The 23164-nt window shown below is 52.3% G+C and overlaps 1 protein-coding gene across 1 annotated transcript; it reads right to left on the reverse strand.

Moving 5' to 3' along the window:
* Positions 1–63: 63 nt before the first annotated feature.
* Positions 64–14136, reverse strand: AMBP (alpha-1-microglobulin/bikunin precursor). Its single transcript, XM_053908212.1, has 10 exons — positions 13899–14136; positions 12474–12616; positions 10706–10782; positions 9759–9875; positions 9191–9292; positions 8386–8432; positions 2614–2695; positions 1378–1545; positions 885–1058; positions 64–214 (listed from the first exon to the last, which is right to left on the reverse strand). Exons 1-10 carry the CDS (start codon positions 14013–14015, stop codon positions 183–185), a joined length of 1059 nt encoding a protein of 352 aa, XP_053764187.1. The 5' UTR covers positions 14016–14136; the 3' UTR covers positions 64–182.
* Positions 14137–23164: the final 9028 nt, after the last annotated feature.

The following is a 23164-nucleotide window of genomic DNA, read 5'->3' on the forward strand; positions in this document are numbered from 1 at the left end:
GTCTCCCCCTCTCCCTGCTACCCCTTACGCTTTATCGTGACAATGAACAGTCACGACGTGGAGTTTCAGGAGTCTACAATTTCATTTTTATTTGAACCCGGGTCACCCGGCCCGGCCTGACGTGGGGCACCGGAACAGACACGGCCCGCACCCTCCCCGCCACCGTGTGGCCTGCGGGCCGATCAGCTGGCGATGGGCAGCAGCTCCTCGTCACCTGTGGACACAGAGAAGCTCGGCAGGTAGGTGTGGGGCTCGCCCAGGGCGTCTGTGGATGGGGACACTCGGGATGGGGACGCCTCACGGAGGAGGGAAGGCAGCTTGGGCTGACTTGGGACCTGAACTTGAGGCCAGAAACTGCTGCCTGCTTGCTGCATGACCTGGTGTCTCCAAAGCGCATCCCACAGAATGATCTGGTCTTTGGCCTCTTCTCCCAGTGGGGAGACACGGCACAGAAATCAAATGGCTGCTGTTCCCCTGGCATGCTATTACTGTGGTCATCACAGCATGACCATCAGGACCAGTGACAGCTGCCGTCAGCCGAGCCCTCACCGTCCAGGCACTGTGAAATCCGAGTGGGTACTTTTGTCCCATTTTACAGAAGAAAACAAAATGAGGCTCAAACTGGTACTCGCCCAATGTGGCCAGCCCAAACGTGGCAGCCCCAGAAGCAGAGGCCGTCTCTGCCAGGCTCAGGTCTGGCCTGTGCCTCCCTGGTGCCCCGTCCCAGCTGGGGTAAGGGTTTAGCCCCACTTTACAGATGGGGAACAGGCCCAGAGAGCGGATGGGCCGGTCATCTGGTGGAGTCTAGAACTCACCTCTCCGGACCCCCACTCCCTACCAGGGCTCTCCCGCCTGGACCCAGTAGCACCCACGGGTCCTCCTACCGTTGCCAGGGACACCACAGTACTCCCTGCACTCCTTCTCTGAGTAGAACTTGTTGCCGTTGCCTTGGCAGCCGCCATAGGTGAAGAGGACGCATTTCCCCTGGACGGCATCGAATGCCCAGAGCTGGCTGTAGCCTCGGCAGGGGCCGGTCACTATGGGGAGGTTGCAGGCCGCTGTGGGGAAGGGGGGGCGCGGAGCGTCAGTCCTTCTGCGCGGCCCACCCGGGACACCCGGCAAAGGGCCTGAACCAGGTTGCCCTGCTCGTCCAGAGCACTTGGTTCCTCCGGACTGGGAAGCTGGGAGCCATGGAAACCAGTCACTTGCTTGGGGCACCCACATCCAGATGTGCACTTCCTGTGACTTCAGGAAGCTTGCCCCAGAATTCTACCCCTGGAACCTCCTCTCTCAGCTCCCTGTTCACCCGGCAGGTGTCTTGTTGGGAGGACAGGGTGTGGGGTGCAGCATGCATGGAGGTGAGGGGCCCGTGCTCACCCACGGTTCGGCAGGTCTGCAGACACTCCTTCTCTGAGGCGAAGTTGTTGCCGTTGCCCAGGCAGCCGCCATATTGGAAGGTCTCACAGGCCATGGATGAGCCATTATAGAAATACCTCGTGACCATCCCCAGGCAAGGGCCTTCTGCGTGGCCCAGCTGGCAGGCATCTGGAGAGGGGCAGAACAGCAGCTCTTACTGAGTGCTTCCTGTATACCTGTCACCGGGCTGGACGCTTAACATGCACCATCTAGTTTAGTTTTCCCCTCCACACTCACCGGAAGGATTGTCAACTCATTTTTATAGACGAGGAAATTGAGAGGTAAAGGGACCTGCCCAGGATCACAGAGTGCTGAGATTCAAAACCCCGTGGGCTCCAAAATCCGTGCCCATTCCATGCCATAACCCAGCGACCCACTGGCCCACCGTCCCGTGTTGGTCTTGTCCATCCAGGGACTCTAATAATAGCAGGTGGCGGTGCACTCGGCGACAGCAGCCGTGCCGGCCTGACCTCTCCCCTTTAGTCCCACACCCATGCCTTTTCTTCCGCTGCTCCGGCCCCTGGAGGACCTTCCTCCATAGACCCCTGCCTGGATACCTGGACACCGCACGAATTCCCCTTCATCCAGGAAGTCCTCCTAGATCCCCTGACTCCTCCCTCCTCTGAGCTCCCCCACCCCCTTAGCTGACCCTGCCTTTTGGGTCCATCAGCTTCTCTGCCTGCCTCCCCTACCAGACCACAAGTTCGGAAAAGGCACGGGTTTGTCTGGATGACCCCCAGGACCCAGCACAGGGTGGAGCAGGGCTGAGCGTTTGCTGAGCAAGCTGGAGGGTGAGTCATTCGTGAACACTGTCCACCACGCAGGGCAACCTCACGTCCTGCTCCAACTTGCTCCCACAGAAGCCCTGATCGTGAGCACAGCAGGCTGTTATCTGCTGCGGAGAGGAGGAAACGTAGGCTAGGAGGCCACACAGTGGTACAGACAGGGCCAGAACGCGCTTCTCATCATGGAGCAGAGAGTTCCTGACCCCAGGGGCCACACCTTATGTTCCTCTCTCTCCCCTCACGACCCCTGGCACCACGCAGAGGCCTTGATTTGCCTTTCCTCGTCCCAGTCCTTGACCAACAGACAAATAAGAAAGACTTCGTGGTGGTGAGGGTAGCTTGTGTGAGCCACCCATGGGCCCTTCCTCTCTGCAGTGTGACAGAAGCGGGTGGAAAGGTGAGTGGTCATTACCTTCCTTCTTGCTGAAATCTGTTGCTAGCGGCCCGGCCCCTGATCCTTCCTCTTCCTGGGGCAGCACAGCCCGCCGGGCTCTCTGGGGTGGAGAGAAAGAGAAGCTGTTGTGGGGACCTCGCCACTATTGCTCACCTGTACCCCTGGAATATATAAAAACCATTTGCTTTGGGAATCAGGGTGCAGACAGAAGCAGAGTTACTACACTGGTTAATGGACTGGTTTTCCCAAAAGTATCAACCTGAATCCCAGAATGGGCATCACAAGATAGGTTTCTAGTCTGAAAGGAAAATCAGAACCATGGAGTAGAACAACACCCCTGTATCCAAATTCTAGTTGAAATGCCCAAAGGAATAAAATAGTGAGGGAAAAGGGGCGCCTGGATGGCTCAGTCGGTTAAGCGTCCGACTTCAGCTCAGGTCACGATCTCGCGGTCCGTGAGTTCCAGCCCCGCGTCAGACTCTGGGCTGATGGCTCAGAGCCTGGAGCCTGCTTCCAATTCTGTGTCTCCCTCTCTCTCTGCCCCTCCCCCGTTCATGCTCTGTCTCTCTCTGTTCCAAAAATAAATAAACGTTAAATAAAAAAAATTAAAAAAAAAATAGTGAGGGGGAAAAAAAATCATCTGAATTGGAAACCAGGGAAGAGCAGCATTTCCGTGCCAGAAACTTGAAGGTGTTTCTACACGGTGGAGTGTGGGTGTGAATGATTTGCAGGAAGGGCTGACCAGACTATCATTGTCAGTCGCTTGCAAAGGAAAAGCCACCCAGAAGGTATGGAGAAGGGACCCCAGACTGACCCTGACACTCTTAGCTGTGGTGGTGGGGAGTGGTGGGGACTAAAGAGCGGGGCAGGCTGCCAAAGCTGGCAAAAGGCTAAGTGTAGAGTCCCCTGAGGCAGGATCCCAAGGCCATTAAAAAAGGGATGAGCAGGGAAACTGCCAGCCAGCAGGGATGGGAGAGACTAGAATCTGAAAAAGTAAATCTGTGGTAACTTTCAATGTTCTCCTTTTAAGGTGCAACTAAAGCTATGATCAGGGACTCCCAACTGTCTCTCAAGCTGGTTGCACACAGGCCTTCTTCTTTGGTGAGGATGAAGGAAGAGAGAAAAAATCATGGCACAATTGAAATAATGCAGCTGCTCAGGAGAAATACCTCCATCACACGCAGGATGACAGCAGGAAACAGGAGAAAACTTAAACCATCAATGAATTCATGATGACACTGCGTCAGTATCCCAGGGGCCAACGGTTATGGAAATGAATAGAATGAAAGAAGGAAGTTACTGGAGATGGGAAGGATTTTGTTTAATTTAACCATACCGTAGAGAATAAACTGGCTAAATGATCATAAGAAATACATTCACATAGTAGGAATTCTAGAAGGAGAGGCAATCGATATAGAAATAATAGAAGAAAACTTTTCTGAGTTGAAGAAAGACTTGAGTTGTCCAATTATAAATTGGGGTCAAAGGGAATGAGGTAAAATTAATGAAGAGCCCCATGTGGACACTTCCTAGAGACAAAGGATAAAGAGCCTAACGGACCGTGTAGTAAACAGCAGCATTAAATGACAGAATCTGCAGAGCAACATCTGAAGTTTATAAGAGAGAAAAGATTCCGTACTCATCTAAGCTGTTGACCATGTGATAAACACATTTTCAAACACGCAGGGATCCAGTAGTTTGCCACCCATGTGTTTATTCAGAAAAAATAAAAATAAAAAACTACTTATAGAAATATTCCAGGGCACCTGGCTGGCTCAGTCAGTGGACCATGTGACTCTTAATCTTTGGGTTGTGAGTTCGAGCCCCATGTGGGGTACAGAGAGTACTTAAAAATAAAATCTTAAACCTACAAAAATATTCCCACCAATTGAGAGAGGAATCTAAGTACAAAAAAAAATGGATGATGCAATAGCAAGAAATTATGATAAACTATAAAGCCAATAAAACAGAGTTGAGGTTAAATGGTTGTTCCAATGGTCACATGATGTAAATGTTAAAAGTCATTCTCAGAACAAAAGATGGAGGGGTGCCTCGGTGTCTCAGTCGGTTAAGCGTCCGACTTCGGCTCAGGTCATGATCTCACAGCGCGTGAGTTCGAGCCCGTGTCAGCCTCTGTGCTGACAGCTCGGAGCCTGGAGCCTGCTGTGGATTCTGTGTCTCCCTCTCTCTTTGCCCCTCCCCCCACTTACAGTCTGTCTGTCTCTACCTCAAGAATCAACATTAAAAAAAAATTTTAACAAAAGGTGGAAAATATAAATGTCAACCTCAGATTACATCCACAAAACCAGACATGTGGGAAGCCTGGAAAGAAGAAATGGAAAGTGTGCTCCAGTTTTCTTTTCTGCAAGGGCAGACACCACTTATGGTTTCATGCTTGACAGTGATAAAGAAATACAGATTCCGTCGAGATGGGGATGAAGATGGAAGATCCAAATTTCCCTCAAGATTGCCTTTTCCAATTCCTAACAGCAAGAAAATGAATTCAGAATATCAATCTCCAAATGTTCATCAGCATGGCTCAGTCAAGGAAAGGGGCATAGTTGAAAGCAAAAAGTAAAACGGTTGATCAAGGAAAGAAATCAAGTATTTTGGAGCTGAACAGGATGGTCAACTCCTAACTCTGCCCTCTAACTCCCAAGTCATTCAATTTCTGATTATTCTCCCTAAGACTCCCGAATCCTGAGAGAAGGAAATTGAGGGACCTTTTCTTTTTCCTCTTCTGACAGAGAAGTCGTGAAGACAACTTCTGGGAAGAAAAGAGGAAACAGACTAGAGGCCTTCTCTCTCTAAGTGAAGGTTCTGGGACTACACGATCTAATGCACCAGGGGTATTGACATGGGGCAGACAGATGTCACTGCCCTGACCAGGTGGAATGAACCCCACGTAGTTCTTCAAAAGAGAAAGCAAGGAAGGGTATTCCAGCCAAGATGGCATGCCTTAGGAAAGCTCTTCCACCCCTCCTCCTTCCCACCCTTTCCTTGGACTTCAGAAAAGTCGATGGAACACAAAATACCCAGACCTTAGACTACATTTGGGTAGGAGGGGGCTCAGCTCAATTTTATTGGGGGAAATGACCAAGGAATAAATGAAACCCCCCACCCCACCATATCACAGCAGACAGGCGAAAACTGAGCAGGAACAAGATAAAAAGAAATGGCACAGAGACTATCCAGACCCATTTCTGAGATGAAGGAGTAAATTGGCTGCACTATAGAAAGAGCCCGACTCCTGTCATGAAAGAGCCCGGCTCCTGTCATGAACTGCCTAGACCTCCCCTGAGGAGTGGGCTTACATTCCCAGCCTGAGCTGTCAGCCCCTGTTGGGACTGCCTCAGCTAAGGGGACCCCTCTCACTCAGGGTCATGCTTCCTCCCCCAGGCTGATCCCCAGAACATGATCAAAATCCGGGTATTAAGGCCCCACCCCTTGGCACCATCATGAGACAACTCCAAAGGTCCCCCCCCCCCCCAGTTCTAGAGCTCCCACAGGGTTGGCTGAGCCATCATGACCACATCACCGGTCCGCTTCTCCTGCCCAGTTCTTCCTTCACACCTGCTCTACAGGTGTTGATCTAGGAAACCCCACCTATGACACCAATGTAGAAGAAAATACAACTCAACAAGCTGAAGGAAATTCTTCAGTGGCCTCAAGCTATAAAATAAAATTGCTTAATGAAAACATATATTCATTAAAACAAGACTCAAAGACAAAGTGGTAAACAACAGAATACAATAAAAGACAAAATTCAGGCCTAGATATAAAAAATTGAGAACGAAGACAACATACATTCAGAGCTAGTGAATAAGTCAGAAATAGCAAGGAACAGAATAGATGCTGCTAAATGGAATGACTGTCCCAGAAGAAAGACGAGTGAGAATCCCGGGAGAAGCCCAGTGAATACAGATGAAAGCAACTGAGAACACCTAGCATGTGTGGAAGACAAAGATGCTCCAGGATGAGAGAACAAGTGTTCCCAAAGTAGCAAAACCCCACAGAAAAATGTAATCTGTGGATGGGAAGGGCACACTGAATTCCAGGAAATTCTGGCATGGAATTCTCAACACCAAGACATGTCCTTGTTAAGATACTGACTGTGGAGTGTTCTGGCTGACTCGGTCAGTAGAGCATGTGACTCTTGATCTGAGGATCGTGAGTGCATGCCCCACATTGGGCTTAAAGCTTACTTTAAAAAATTGAAAAAAAAAAGATACAGAGTTCAAGGATAAAGTTTGTCCTGGCATCTGGGCAGAAGAAACAAATTGCTTACAAGGAGAAGAAACAGCAGGCTGGCCTCAGGCTTTCCCAGAGTGATGATTAGGTCTTGAGAACAACAGAGCAGTGCAGACAACATTCCGAGGGAAAGGAAACATGACCCAAGAATGTGACGCCCAAGCAAAATGCCATTCAAGTATGAAGGAAATGGGCAGACTTTTCTCAAACGGAAGAATCCAAGGATTAAAACACCCATGAACCCGCCTTGTAAACACCACTTGGTGAAGGCATTAATGAAGAGATTGATAGAAATAAGTAACTCAGGAATGGAGACGCTGTGGTTATATTCACCAAGAGTGAGTGTAGAATCCATTCCAGAACTTTTACTAAGTGACTGGGAAAGATGGCGACAGATGCTTATTTGAAGTTCAAAAAGTCCAACCGCGTTGTTTTTTTCTTAATTCAAATAAAACTACAAAGAATGCTTTTTAAAGCTCAAAATAACATCTGCGATATCATCCCATTTAATAACAGAATCTGTGCAGAAATCTGTGCATTCCTTCTATCTGTCCTTCCCTCCACATGTGCACGTGCCGAAATTGCTGGATTAATGTGAATATTGGTAGTTTTTGGGTGGTGGCATTTTTTTAAACTCTTACTCTGTATCCTTTTCAGCATGATTTTAATTCTTTATTTTCATTTATTTATCTTATTTTTATCTTTTTTAATTTTAATTCCGTATAATGAGCACATGTTGGTTTTCGTAAAATCAATGATAATTTTTCTTTAAAAACACAGAAGCAAACAATGTTAACAGTGCTGATTCTATGTAGGAATAAGGACACTCTTTTCTTACTTTCTTGTATTTTAAAAAAATTTTTGAGACTATGTTTCTAATATATTTATAATATATATTTGTTCAGAAACATAGCCTTGAAAATTTATACATGTATACATGCATGTATATGCACACACACGTTGGCAGAATAAATCCGGATATATAATTTCCAAATAATCACAGAAAAAAAAAACAAAAAACGAAGAAAGCTTAATCGATATGGTAAAGGCAGGAAAATAAAGCAGAAGAGTAATGAAGCCCAAAACATCAAAAGGCAGAATAGTAGATAGAGGAGGTGATTGAGAAGCTGCCTGCTCTCAAGTTTGCTGGTTTTTTGGAGATCAATTGACTTTGTCTTTTATTTCTTAAGTATTGGGTATCATCATTTCGTTATTGAGTATTTCACTGGCTTTAGGCACTATGCTAAGAATTTTTCCAATATGTCACTGAATTCTAGCCCATGGAAGGTAAGTGTAACTACCCCATTTCACAGATGAGGAAAAGTGAGGTCTGGATAGGGCAGCAACTGGCCCAGATGGTAGATCTGAGATTGAGCCCTGCGGGGGGCGGGGGGAGGGTTCTGACTTCAAGACCCCATGCCTTCCACTGCCTTCTCTCAACCTCTCTCAATGACCCCACCCACCACCACAGGGGGACCTAAGCAAGGGCAGCAAAAATCAAGCAGGCAGGGTGGGGATGGGGTGGGAAAAAGTGCTCACCGTGAGTGGAGAGGGCTCTGGTTCCTGCTCCCCAGGGACACACTCACCTAGGCCAGGACAGAAGAGAGAGGTGGGTAAGAGGGCCAAGACCCAGAGAGGGCTTTGTTTCTTTCATAATGCTAATGACTGCGTGCCAGGGGGCACTCCGCTGGGAACTGTCTTCTGCATTAGCCCGCTTCATGAATGGCTCCACTCACGTGGCCTGCTGAAGGTCATTCGTTGGAAAAGCGACAAGCTGGTGGCCGCACCATCGTCGCCAGCAGCACCATCGAAGAACAGCAATGGCTAACACTTACTGAGCACTTACTAGACACTGGGCACAGCGCTATCGTATTTAAAGGCTTCCTCTCACTGACTTCCCACAGCAACGTATAAGAGAGGCAGTGTGATGCCCCATTTTACAGATGAGGAAAATAAGGCCCCGGAAGGTTGACTAGCCAGAAGCCACACAGCTCAACTTGAATTTCGGTACTCTACCTCGAGCCCATACTCTTGACCCCAATACTGGATTGCCTTCTGCGAGCTACCTGTGGATTCTGGCTCTAACCTCAGTTTAACAGGTGGCACGAGGCTGAATGTTGAATTGGTTCTAGTCTCAGCTCCACCAAGCACATTTGCTATGTGACCTGGAACAAATCTGGGGGCCCCGGCTACCTTCTCTATAAAGAGGGGAGGGGGACTATAATCCTACGTATCTCAGAGGGTTACAGGAAAGACCCAGGGCCTGGGAAGATGCTCTCTGAGGACCGTGAAGGATGAGGAGGAGACAGAAAGGTGGGGTGGGGCGGGGCGGGGTCGCATTTACCTTTGTCGGCCATCGTGAAGATGGAGTCCTCGGGGATGCCCACACCCAAGGCGACCTCCCTGAACTCCTCCAGCAGGCTTTCTCGAAGCTGTGGCTGTCGCCCTGCAATGGGAAGCAGAGAAGACGCCTCGAACCCCAGGTGCCTAGGCTAGCAAGACGTGGGATTATTTTGCCCAGTGATTGTCATTTAGGAGCTGGAAGCTATCAGCCCAGTGTGATCTCCTCAATACACTTGTGGAAAGATTGGCTCCACAAGGAGAAGAGGTGTCCCTCCCAGACTCCCTCCGACCCCAGGTCTCCCAAATCCCCACGCGTGGTTTTTTCTGCTGGTTCTGTTACAGACCCGGAAACTCTGGAATTAAAAACCAAAAGAAAAGGATTCTACCTCAGACGGGAGACTGAGCTCTGCCTCCTCCAGGGGGAGTAAATGTTTCCACCTTTCCCACATCTACGGTTTTATCAGAAGGATGGAGCAGAACTCCCGACTCCTCCCCACTCCACTGTCCCTAAATCACTGGCCTCCTCCCGCCCCCAACTCCTGTGGACTTATCTAGCTCCACGCTGTTACCATAGAGCTTGGCGGTAATGGTGGGCCCATGGTGGTGGCTGAATTTCTTGGTCAGAAGGATGGCGTACTCGTCATAGTTGGTGTGGACCACATAGGACTCCATGGTGATGTTCCATCCTGCATGGGGGATGCAGGAGGCCAAAGGCATCGGTTGTCAGAAGGCTCCTCTAGCCTGAATTCCTTCACCTATTCACCCGTACATCATCTGTTCATCCATCCTTCTATCTATCCATCCATCTCCTCCGTAGATTTATCATTAATTCATCCACCATCATCCCATCCATCCATCCTTTCCATACGTCAAACCATTTCCTTCCTTCTTTCCTTCCCTTCTACCTCCCTTCCCTTCTCTCCCCCCTTCTTTCCTCCACCCATTAACCCATCGATTTATCTGTTAGATGACTGATGAACTCACTTATCTGCCATCCATATATGCGCTCGTTTACCAATCATTTGCTTATTTTCTCATTTATTTATTCACACATCCACCTACCCAAACATTCATAGGTTCCACTACCAGCGCAGTTATTTGACACATAGAGCATAGTCAATAAACATCTGCTGGGTGAATGAATAAATTCACGTCCAGAAGGAATAAATTCCTTCTGTGACAGCACCATGCACCCCGCACATGGTAGATGTTCAGCATAATTTTTATCAACTGATTGCAGATGGCCACCATGAATGCTGACGAACTCCTGATGTTATCCTCAGAATTCAGTGACACCCCTTTCATTCTGGATGCTCACGAGTGCACGAGAGAGAAGGCAGGAGAAGGGAAAGAGGAGGAATACATACAGAAAGCCCAGAGGACATCTCAGAAAAATGGGAGGGAAGGCTTTGGGGACACAGAGAGGTGAGGCAGAAGGAAAAACAGGTTAAGACGCCACAAGGTCTTTTTCAGCAAAGGGGAGAGAGCTGCGGAGGATGCCTCCAATTCAACTTACTGGGCTTATGATAGAGGAACTTTCCGTCAGTGTCTGTTTTCTCATAAGCCCCGGAGATCTCCTCGCAGGTGCCTCTCCTGGAGATGTACACACCAAAAGAAAGGTAACCGCTGGTAAGAGACCGTGGTCCCCACACCCACTCTCCTGCGGGGTCCTCTTCCCATGTTTTTCTTTTGTAATTTGGGACGTAGCACTTCCAAACATCCTGTTTAATCCTCATGCCAGTCCTAGGAGACCCACGCACGTACAAGGGAACAGAGGGACAGAGGAAAAAGGGACTAATCTTGCCCCTTGGCAAAGCCAGCCCTAAACATCAACTTCCTGAACCAAATCTGCACATCAGACTGACGCACGGGTGGGGGGGAGTGATGAATGAATGCTTTAATTCCTTTATTACTCTGTGTCTCTCTGGCCCCAGGTCCCTCTGTGAAAGGGGGATAATGACACCTCAAATTGCCGTTGTCAGGATCCAAGAGGATACTATTAAACAGCTTTGGGGAGCCTGGGTGGCTCGGTCAGTTAAGCGCCCGACTTCAGCTCAGGTCGTGATCTTGCGGTTTGTGGGTTCGAGCCCCGCGGTAGGCTCTGTGCTGACAGCTCAGAGCCTGGAACCTGCTTTGGATTCTGGGTCTCCCTATCTCTCTGCCCCTCCCCCATTTGCTCTCTGTCTCCCTCAAAAATAAACATCGAAAAAAACCACAACAGCTTAGAGTAAGCACTATGCACATACTAGCTGTGGTTACAATGATTGTTATTTATCTTATCAACATTTATCGAGCAGCATCTATGTGCCAGGCACTGTGTGACAGGCTGAGGATATAGAGGAGGGCAAGATGGACTCTGTCCCCTCATGGACCTCAGGACTGAGCAGGGCCCATGAGCAGACCAGAGGCAGATGCAATCAGTGTGCCAAGTGGGGAGAAGCATGAGGTGCTCCAAGAGCACAAAGGAAGGTGTGTAACCTGAACCTTGGTGGGGGTGGGGGTGAGGGTGGCAGTCAGGGATGGCTTCCTGGAGGAAGTGACCTAGAACCTGAGTCCTAAAGGATCCATAGGAATTAGCCCAGAGAGGTGGGGAGACGTTTCGCCAGTAGAAGGAACATCAGGTGCAAGAGGGTGGAGGGTTTCAGGAGCTGAAAGTCTACTTGGGTCGGTCACCGAATACCTGGTGAGTCCTGGGAGGGGCCTAGAAGGCCCCATTAATGGAGTTGAACTTTATTCCCAGGGCAATAGGGAGCTATGGAAAAGTTTGAGCAGATGCGAGTTTTCAAGAGGTCTTTTGTTTGCTGGGTAAACGGTTGGAGATTAGAGGTGGGGAGAAGTGTAGAGACGGGGTGTTGTAGACAGCAAGGAGAGAAGGGCAGGTGGCTTGGCAGGGTGAGGATGGTAAAGAAGGGAGCAGAGGGCAGCTTGGAGGGATTTAGGAGAATGGACAGGGCTTGACGGTGGACTGAATAGCCTGTGGCAGCAGAGAGAGGAGTCTCAGTGCCTCCCTCCCACCCACGTTTCCAGGTTGGGTCCTGGGGGTTGGCAGGGCCCTGACTGAGCTAAGGACACCGCAGGATCGAGTTGCAAACCAGGCTGCAAAATAGGCATGTGTCAGGGCACTGCGTGGTGGAGGGCAGCGGAGGGCCCTGGAGCTCGGAGGCAAGGTCCCGGCTGGAGGTAGAGACCTTAGCTCTCCGGGACTGGGTGGTGACTGAAGCCGGGCGGGGGTGGCAGATGGGCCCTGGTCCCCCTCGCCCCTCCCACCCCATCCCTGTTCTCACCGCCAACGAGTGCTGGTCATGCTGATCTCCTTGTCCGTCGCCCCCTTGCCCAGCACCAGCGTGCTCATGGACATCCTGTCCATGAACTTCTTCAGCCACGGGCAGGTGGAGCCTATGGCCACGTGGAACCACTTCCCGTAGATCTAGGAGAGAGCCACAAGCTCCGAGGATCTGGATTCGCCTCAGAGCGCAGAGACGACTGGCCAGGCACCTGCTCCCTTCCCTCCTCTCTATGCTCCCTTCCCTCCCTCCAGTAGCTAACTGGAGGCCACGCAGCTTCGAGGACGGATGGGGCCTAACGGTGGCCCCATGTTACCACAGCAAGCCTAGGAAGGGGGTGTGTGCACGGGGTCCCACGCTGCTTGGGGGGGAAGGCCTTACCCTGTTTAGGCACAGGATCTGCGCTGCTCACGTGGATGAGGCACAAATCCCCGTGGTTGAAGGTCATCGTCAACCACGGCCCCCAGAGCAGCAGTCCCGTCTTTCACTCCTCTGGGGACAGGGAGCTCGGCGCCTTGGAGGCAGCCCGTAGCTCCGTGTTAGAAATGGTCTCCTTTCCTTGAACTAGTAATTCAGGACAAGCCTGCCGCCCCTTTCTCCCGCCCACAGGGCAAAGGGTGGAAAGAGCCCTCACACCCCTGAAGACCCCGGGGAGCCTCCTATGCTTCGCCACCCCAGATAACCCCAGGACCCTGCTCCTCCGGGCCCCTCCACCCACAACCCTTGCTTGTCTCTAGCATAGACAAAATCCACAGCCAGAAGGCTCTGAGAGCCCCTCATACCGATGCGGACACTGAGCCCTGGGTGGGCAAGGTCCTGTTCAAGGTCACCCGGTGACTGGGGACAGAACTGGGGTCGGAGAGTGGTCCTGGGGCTCCCCCACACAGCACTTAACAGCCGGCCCTCTTAATCCCACCGGCCCGATCTCCGTCCTGTTTCTCTGCTCCCCGTTACCCCTCACGTCTACCCCGTGCCACCCAGACCTCTGTCCACAGCCAGGCCCGTAAGGGCAGAGGGCCCAGGATGGTAATAGGGGTTGGGGGCAGGGGGGAGAAGGGGCCGAAAGGTGAAGGGCAGGGGGAGGGGGGCAGGAGGTCACGAAAAGCTAAACCCTGTGAGGGGGCTGCAGGGGCAGCAGACAGCACGAAGCCTTTTCCAGGCTGGGTTATAACTGAAGCACGGATTCCCCTTGCGCCCCCAAGAAGGCAGGTTCACACGTGAGGGCATCTGACTCAGAGATCGTCAGACGAGAGGCCCAACGGAATGGCAGGTGCATAAAGTTGTAGTTTCGGTGAATCCCGGGCGGTCTGAGCAGGAAGGGCCCTTGGGGACCCAGCCCCCGAGTTTCGGCTTGGGAAACTGGCCCCCCTGCGAGGCCCACCTGCTCAGACACCCCGCCATCGCCGCCTGAGAGGCCAGCCTTACCCTAGAGATGTCGAAGTTCTCTTGCACTTGGATGTCATCGGGTGGCGTCAGCACGGGGCTGGCACTCACCGCCAGGCAGGCAGTGAGCAGCAGAAACAGAGCCCTGAGGCTCCGCATGGTTCTGGGCTCTTCTGCCTCGGTGTCACTCACAAGCTCAGTCTGGGGACAGAGGAGCCACCGTGTCTCTGCCTGCAGCAGCTGTGAACTGACACTGGGGAGGGGGCCTGCAGCCTGTAGGTGACCTTGGTATTTGCCCTGCTCAGCCGCTCAGCCGGAACCAATCAGGGCCCCAAGGCCAGGTCTGATCGATCCCTTGTAGCGCCCTGCCCCGGGGTCAGTAGTCCCAAGGGGTCAAGGAGGCTGTTTCAGAGGAGGCGTTGACCAAACACAATGCGGCTCAGATGCAGCCCAGGGCCGGGCTCAGTCTCCAGAATGGCTCCTGGAGAGACCTCCCCACCCGCCACAGGGGAAGACGAGCCTCGCCTGCTGGGTCGTTCATTCCGTTCATCCCACCTGGACCTCACGTCCCCGTGAGCCGGCAGAATGAGCCTGATTGGGCCCCTTCCTCACGTGAGAAACGAGACCCAGGGGGAAGAAATGACGTAGCACAGACCGCAGGGAGGTCTAAGGCACAGCCCAGACTAGAACTCAGGCATCCTGTCCCCAGAGTTCCCCGTCTGACTCCTGGCTTCCCACAGCCCGAGCAAATAATAGAAGGAATGATGACGATAGCAGCTCCCATTCACCGAGCACCTGCTGTGTGTGCCACCTTTGTTCCAACACTTCATGCACACCGCAGAACTGAGCTCAATCCCCACCGCAGCCCTAGAAAGTAGGTGCTATTTTTCCCCTTTAAAGACGGGGGACTTGAGTCTCCAAGAGGTAAGGTGCCTTGCCCAGGGCCTCTCTGCTGGGACGCAGCGCTGCTGGGACAGGAGGCAGTGGCTGGTGGTTGAGAGCGCGAACTCAGGAGGCAGACTGCATCCCTGCTGGCCTCGGGCAAGTGACTTTCCCTCCCAGCGCCTTGGTTTCCTCATCAATGGAGAGAACAGGTCCTGGCTCAGAGCACGGTTGGGAGGGCGTGGGCATTACGCCTGGCAAAGCACTAGGGCAATGTCTGGCACATGGTAAGAGCTGAATGTGTTGATAGCAGGTTGAACACAAGCGTCCCCTGCAAAATTCACGTGCGTCCGGAACCTCAGAACGTGACCTCATTTGCAGACGTGATTAGTTAAGGTGGGGTCGGGCCCTGCATCTAATGACTGGTGTCTTCCTAAGAGACATGGGAGGGAGACTCAGACACACAGACACAGAGGGACCCGCAGGGAAGACGGCCGTGTGAAGCTAGGGAGAGGCAAGCAAGGATTCTTTTCTTGAACCTTCAGGAAGAATGTGGCCCCGCTGACAATCAGGTGTCAGACTTCGAACTTCCAGACCTGTGAGAGATTACACTCCTGTTGTTTTAAGCCACCCAGTTGTGGTACTTTGTTCACGGCAGCCTTAGGAAACCATATAGGGTTCATGAAACAATTTAAATGAGAGTATTAAAGAACCCGGGTCTGTTTGTCTCCAAAGCTCAAACTCTTGCCAGTGATACTCTAGGTCCTCTCCTTGAAGATCTCTTTCCCAGCAGTCAGAACTGCTGTCCTCACGTCCTCCCTGTTCTTGGCATAGAACATTCCACACTCACCCTAGGCCCCCTGCTGCAGCTGGGCATGGCCCCTACAGACAGGGGGTTCCAAAAGCAAGACCCACACTTGTGTGAGAATCCGGGAATTCTTCCCCGCACAGTAGCACCGACAAATGGTATGTCGTGTCCCTCTGTAAGAGCCACCCACTACCTCTTCTTTGACCAGGATCGGGAACAAGTATGTCTCCCTTCCTAAGCGAGTGTGTTTCCTTTGCTGCATCACTGACAGCTTGGCTACTGATGGCATTTCCTTTTTGCTTTGGCTGCCAGGGAGCTCAAAGCCACGTTCCAAGTTTAGTCACAGCAACCGTCTCAGGTTAGATTTCTGGGACAATTACCTTCCCTCTTGTTCACAAAGTTTCTCGGTCTTTTATGGTTTGGCTAGCGGTGGTGGTAAGAAGGCAGTCTGACTTCAGAGGCAGAGAACTGGGAACCGGAAGCCCTGAGCTTCCGGAACCCAAAGCTTCTTTTCTGCTTTGTGCATGACTTTCCCTCTCTGAAGCCCACTTTCCTCATCTGTAAACTGAAGATAACAGTCCCTGTTCTGTCTGCCAAGAGGTCAAGCGAGGCAGTGTGTGAAAGTGCTCTGTAAACTGCCCTGTATGCGTGATGGGCTCCAGGTGTCTTTTTGGAGAAACCAAGCTGGTATAAAATGAAAAAATAACAGTGACTCGATAGGACTAGAGCCCTCCCCTGAAGGTTGCCCACAGCACCATCACGGCTCATCTGACCTTCCCAGCAGGTCTGCATCAGGGTTGTTGACCCTCCAGGCCCCCCGGGAAGGCTGGGGCACACAAAATCCTGGTCTCTTTTGGAGGGGACTGTTCATTCAGCCACACGGCCTCTCCTGGGGGAGGACGGAGGCCTGGATGTCGATCTCTCCGCCTGCCTCCGGGGATGTTTACCCTCTTGAGATTATTAACCAGAGCAAATAGAGAGAGCAAACTCTTCCAGAGCCCATCTGGACTTTGAGCTGCTTTTTAAAAATTAACCCTGGGCCACAGGATGCAAGGTCGGCAGTGGTCTGGGGGTGCTGACCCCTCTTCCGCCTCTGGCCATCAGGGTAGGAGGGTGGAGGCTCTGGGGCCCCTGCCCTCCTGGGGCCCCAGAACCCAAGAGTGCACAGGAATTGGCCACCTCCGGAACCAGGGGGAGGACCTACCCACGTAGGAGGCCTCAGCGCCTCAGATGTGCCCCCTGCAGCAGGAATGGAAGGTCATTTTCAGATGAACACATTGGGGCTCAGGGAAGGAGTGGGACTTGTTCAAGGTCACCCAGCTTACGGCTGAGCTGGGGGCCACATGGGCCTGACTCTAGTGCCCAGGCTTTCCTCCATCACTTACTCATTTACTCCTTCATTCACCAGGTCCGCACTCTGTGCCTGGCGCTGGGGGTATGATGCAGCATATGACAGACCTCCCTGTGCTCACTCCCCATGGGGGCGGGGGGGAGGGAGGAAAGGATGGGGAGACAGATGGTCCCTGCAGGGATCGGGGAGCAGCGGCCAGGGGAGGGGAGTCTAACCCAGAGAGGGGTTCGCCAGACAAAAGCACGCAGGGGCCCAAGGAGGGAAGACGGTGTTCCGGAAAGAGGGATGACGACAGCCAGAGAGGAGGCCAATGGAGAGAAACAGAGATGCGTTTGGAAAGCAAAACACAACCATCAAAACCACGGGGCTGGAGCTTGGGGGGAGAGACAAGTGGGGAGAGTGAGGCCGGGGAGGGGGCCGAGGCCCAGCAGGCAGGACTGTGACGCCTGGCCGAGGGGTCTGCTTGTCAGTCTGGAGCGTGTGGGGAGTGCCGGCAGGTTTTCAGAAGGGAATGGCCGGTCAGATTTGGAATCGGGGGAGGCCCAGAAAGCAACTCCCTACAAGCTTTTCCAGGAAGAAGAAAGGACCCGGTGACTGGACCAACAGGGACATCAGAGACACCGGCTGGGACTCAGACCAGAGGGCGTGGTCAAGGTTTGGGCCTTCTTCTGCTAACGGGGGAAGGGGATGGCAGGGTGACCTTCCTTCCCCACGAGGAGGTATCCAGCCCCAGACCTTTTCCCAGATACCTGACTCTATCCAGTTCCCCTGGACTCAGAGTGTAACCTGTCCACTCATGGTGAAGTTGGAGGTGGGCAGCACCCGGGACCCCAGAACCTGCCATCGGGAGAAGGGATGTTCTCACTGCTCACCCATTTCTAGGCTTTGTTATTTCCTCCCCACCACAGAGCTGGGCCACCTACAGACGAGTCCCAGCCCTTGTGACTTGCTTGGGTGACCATGGGGCAGTCCTTTCCTTCCTCGGCCCCACCTTCTTCATCTAGACCTGTAAATGGAGATAATACCTCGCTTGACACAGCTGAAATAAGAGCTCAGTGAGGGACATTTGTGAAAGTCCTTCCTGCTCCCCAAGTGTACGCACTGGAGGGACCCGTGTCATCACAGGCACTTAGCACAGCGTTAGTGAATTACGTGGCAGGAATTACACTGCTGGAAGGCACGAGTGCCCCGTGTCCACTAGAGGGCAGCAGAGAACTTCCGGAAAGACCACCCTGGTGTGCTCCATAGAGACCAGGAGCCAGAGGCCTAGAGCAAAGGCCCACAGAAGTTGCAGAACTAGCTCCAGAACCCGCCTGCCTTGCCCCAAGGCCGCTTAACCCCCCCTGGGGAGTGTAAAGCATTCAGCTTCTACCTTGCCCATCCCAGCCTAGCTAATAGAGCTGGATGCTTAGGTGGGGCCCTTTTAGAAACCGGTTCCTGAAAGATTCTCCCAGTGAACCAGCCTGGGTACCACTGCTCTAGACCATAAAGGCTGATTACATTCCTATGGAGGTAGCAGGCCCCATGCTGAGCGCCTCACGAGCACATCTTACTGAATCCTATTCAGGTTCCATCATTTTACGACAATGGTTGCTGTTTTACAGATAGGGAAACTGAGGCTAACAGCTCAAGTAAACAGGTGTCAAAGGTCACCCAGCCAACGAGTAGCGATTCAAACGCAGATCTGTCTCCCTGACACCTACATCACTCTCAGGGCCTCCCAGACCCTGTCCCCTGATAAATAGGACCTTGGGCCATGCTCTTTCAGACCCTTGGAGCAGAGGGGTGGGGTCATCTCCCTTCACTGGATTCCTCACTGCAGGAGTCAGGCCCACGCGAGCCTGCTTCTCCCTTCTCCAGCCAAGAGCATGCTCTGTGCCTGCCACACCAAGACCTGACCCGTCTCTTCCTCCCTGGGGCTTACCAGTATGCTGGCCACTTAGCAGGTGCTCAGTGAACACATGCCGAGGGACTCACTTAAAACTGTGAAGGAGAATGTACGTCAGACCCCAGGAAGGACCACCCAAGTAGAAGGCTGCTGAGGGAGCCTGGAAAATTGGAATCACTACTCCAAGTCCTTAAATAATGGTCAATGAGTGACTGGGAAACACCATCCAAAAAGCAAAGAGCCTTTGCTCTGTGGTGGCTCTTCCTTGTGTCCCCGATTTTGAATTAGTCTGTGTATCATGGCCGGGAGGACTCCCAAGCTTCGTTTAGCAGAGTGGTGGTCAAGCAGGTGAACTGTGCTCCCAGACAGACCTGGGTTCCGGTCACGGCTGCGCCCCCTTCCTCCCTGCTCGGTCCTAAGTGACTTCACCTTTCTGGACCTGAGTTTTTCCCTCCGTTAAATGGGGTTGATCAGAGCTCATGGGGTGTGGGAGATTAAATAATAGGGGACATGTGGTGTTCTCGCTCCATGAAGAGAGCGGAGGGAAGGGAGCCCTCGGATGTTGTCAGCCTAGCTTCCCGTTTGTGCAGGAGGTGGGCTTAGCCTGGAGAAGTGGCTCGCAAAGTGAGACACTTTGGAGCTGAGTGTCCTTGAGGTCCAGGGGACAGTTTGTGGCCCACTGTCTGCCCACTGAAGAAGGGGTTTTCCCAAAGGAGTGAACTTCCAAAGACCTGCCCGTGTCCAGAAAGAGGACACAGGCATTTTCCTGCTCTTTGGAGGCTGGTCTTATCTGTCCATTAAAGCAGGACCTCCAGGGACCTGCCCTGACTCCTGGCTGACTGAGCTGATGTCACCCAATGTCCTCAGATGGACTAAAATAGCTCTCTTCCGAAACCTCGAGGCAAGCTGAACTCTGGAAAGTCCCTCTGGCCCTTACTCAATGAAGACAAATGAATCTCTCTCAATTCCCCCCGGGAAGGGGCAACAAGGACTCCTCCCCGGCTCTGGCACTGGGCAACGGTCCTGAATGGCCACCCTCTCCCTACAAGAATCCATGTGAGAAGAATCGGTCACCTTGTAAGAAGGTGGCAGGAGAACGAATATCAACAAGTTCACGAGTCTGAAATAACCAGAGAGCAGATATTGACACAATTCCTCTCCTGCAAGTACAGGAACGATGCATGTTTGTGCCGAGAGCACCCACTATTAATAATAATGGTAATAATCATTAGCATTTACATAGCACTGACCATGTGCTGAGCTCTGTCCCAGTTTATATGGATTCGTTTAGTCCTCGTATCATTTCCTCTATGAGCACTCATTAACTTCTCACTGGATAAATCAATCTTATCCCCACTTTACAGAGGAGGAGACTGAGGTCCAGAGAGGTCACCCACCTTGCCCAGGCTCTCACAGCTGCGAGTTGGGCAGACTGGAGTGGAGAGAGGGGGTGGGTTTGCCCAATGCTCAGGAGCCTGGAGACCGCCCGGACCTCCACCCTGGCCACCGGTAAAGCAGGCCCGACCTTGAAGCAGGACCTAGTAAAGGTGACCAGTGAGAGACCGTGTGATCAGAGCCCCGGGCTGAATGAAGGCTCCTGAGGACAACACTGCTGGCCAACCTGCAAAGGTCCTCCTTGCTGGCCCGCCAGTACAGATGCCAGCGGTGGCCAGGGCGGGGCTCGTGTGGCTCACACAGTAGGTCTGCTGCACAGCAGGCTTGCAAACCCCGTCTCCTGACTCCCGTCCTGGTCTTGAGCCAGCTCATGGCCTGTCTACAACTCCCAGGGGCTGCCACTCTTCATCTCATAGCCAGACCGCCCCCGCCTGCACAGCTCTGCCCCACCATTAAAACAAAAGAAGAGGAATCTTTGGAAGCTCAACAAGGAGAGGACGATGGAAAAAGTCACCTAAGGGAACACAAAATATCCCTCCTCACAGGGGCCGACATCAACCTGCTGTTACCAAACTGAATGGGGAAAATGTGTCATTAGACAAAGGGAAGAAAGACCCTGAGACAAGGCAGGACGCATCTGGGAGGTGATGGGAGGCTGGTGTGGCCAAAGCAGACAGAGAGGAGTGAGAAGCCGTTCACACTCTCTCAGGCCTTCTGCACCTTTCGGGGTCTATCTTGGGGTGGATCGCCCAGAGGAGATCTCACGGCCTTTGAAACACAAGGACCCACAGACATGTCCTTCCTAAAGCCTGTCCTCCGGTGATGCCTCCAGCCATGCTCCTGTTCCCACACTGGCTGACAGGTGGGGTCCCCAAGGACCTGGAGAATTCAACCAGGGCTCCAGACATCTAGATTGATCTCTAGGTTTGCCAGCTCTGCTGAACATCTCCACCCCAAGCCGATGAGTCCAGAGAATCCCTCCCAATTTCTACACAAAGTTTTAAAATTTCCAAGGGGTCATTTAAGGATCTGGGATTCTGGAAAATTCCTACAGTGCTTCAGGGTTTCCAAGAGCGTCTCTCAATTCTGATGTACCAGAGACCTTCTAAGCTTCTGGACAATGACTACCCTATTTCATGGAGCCAGAGAACCGCCCCCAAATTCTAGCATCCTGAGGAAGGCCTATAGCTTTCAGGGTTCCAGAGGTGCCCTCTGGAGTCCTCAAGCTCTCAGTAAGGACCCCTGGACATGAAGTGTCTGGATATGTCACTGGGGTCCTCTGAAATTCCTCCCGGGTTTCGGGATTCTGGACAAGTGGTAGTTCTAGAGTGAGGATATTGACCGGGAGACGGATACGTGGCCTATTCGATGGGGGTGCTGGACACTGGTCCCCTTGAGTCTATTTCTGGGAAAGTGAAGTGCGGGGGTTGCTGGACTGGGAGCCTGGAAAACCGTGGCTGGCTCCAGCAGGAGGAGGAATCATCCGAACATGAATGAACCAGCAACAGCCAGGGTCCCCCTGGGTGGTCCGTGTCCACCCTCCCAAGGCAGCTGAGGAAGGTTCTCATGCTCAGTGCCAGGGGCCTTCCCCGCCTGGGCCTGAAGGCCTCCCAGCAAGCAGGCCCTGATGATACAGTGAGTGAGATAAGGGCTCTGGGGAGGGGAGGAAACCCGGGCTCAAACCTGCCGAGCCACCCGGGGCCGAGGTGGCACCAAAACTACCTAGAGAAAAGTGACTTCATGGCATTAACCAGGTTCACCTTCCCGCCCTCCTTCAGGTCTCTGCATGAATGTTCCCTGCACGAGCCCCTTCCTGATCCCCGTTTTTAGAACGGCACCCAGTCTGGTAGAGGGCCCTCCCGGCTATATTGTGCTCCATGGTACTGATCACCGAGTTCCCACGCATTTTTGCCCATTTTCTTGTTTCCTGTGTTCTATGAAGGTAAGGATTCTTATGCTTTGTTCAAGGCTGGCCCAAAGTGGGTTCTTGGTAGGTATTTGTTGAACGAATTTTTTTCCAAACCCAGGGTGTCCATCTCATCAAATGACCATAGTGGCTGAAAGTTGCTTTTGGCTAAGTGCTCTGCAACAGGCAAAGCCTTGTGCTGTTACTCTTGCCATCTCTCAGGGGACTTAATCCCCAGGACCGTCCAGTGTGGAGGTCCTATTCTCGTGTTCATTCTGCTGATAAGACAACTCGGGCTCAGGGCAGTGAAGTCATTTGCCCAGGATTACTCGTGGTTAAGTGAGGAGGCGAGATTTGAACGTGTGTGGTTCTATGCGTGAACCTAACCACGGCCCGCCCTACGGAGCCCGGTGGGTCTGTGGCATCTGGTTATTACCCCCCATCCTGGACTCTGCCTCCGTGAATGCTGGCCTTCCACTAAGTCTCCACTGTGGAACACCCCTAATGCCCAGTCACACGTCCTGCCTTTCATCTGGCCCCTGTGAGCTTCCTGGGCAATGCCGGCTTATCCCTTGTCAGTCCTGTTCACCACCTTGAATTGCCTTGAGGCCAGTAGTGCTGAATGAATGAATGAATGAACGAACGAACAAACAAAGGAAGGAACGAGCCCTGTGGGTCTCAGTTTCCCTAACTATAAAATGGATTTCCCCCTAACTGGAGCCCCTTTGCATCCTACTGAGTACTTATGCCAGGAATCCTGATATCCTTCACCTCTTAACCTGCACTTGAACTCAACAGACAAGGAGCTTCACGACCCATCTAACTGGCTGAACACCAGAAAGCGATCCAAGGAGGGTTCAGGGTCTGCCCAAGGTCTCAGCAAGTCTGTGGCATCAGAACTCAGACCTCAGGATCCCTCCAGCACCGGCACATACACAGCTGAGTGAGCCTGAACCAGTGTCCCTCAGGTCTCCTTCGTGGAGACACTCACCATCCGATTTCCCTACATCTGCCCAGCAGCATGTAGTAGCGGCTCAATTAAAACTTGTATATGAAGGGGATGGGAACCTGGAATATT

This window comes from Panthera pardus, unplaced genomic scaffold, assembly GCF_024362965.1.
Source record: "Panthera pardus isolate Hobbes unplaced genomic scaffold, ASM2436296v1 HiC_scaffold_20, whole genome shotgun sequence".
NCBI lineage: Eukaryota > Metazoa > Chordata > Mammalia > Carnivora > Felidae > Panthera > Panthera pardus.

Coding starts and splice junctions, on each gene's coding strand:
- AMBP (XM_053908212.1), bottom strand. CDS start 14,015: ATGCGGAGCCTCAGGGCTCTGTTTCTGCTGCTCACTGCCTGCCTGGCG. Junction 12,617..13,898: donor AGAACTTCGACATCTCTAGG/GTAAGGCTGGCC, acceptor GCTCTCTCCTAG/ATCTACGGGAAGTGGTTCCA. Junction 10,783..12,473: donor ATGACCAGCACTCGTTGGCG/GTGAGAACAGGG, acceptor GTACATCTCCAG/GAGAGGCACCTGCGAGGAGA.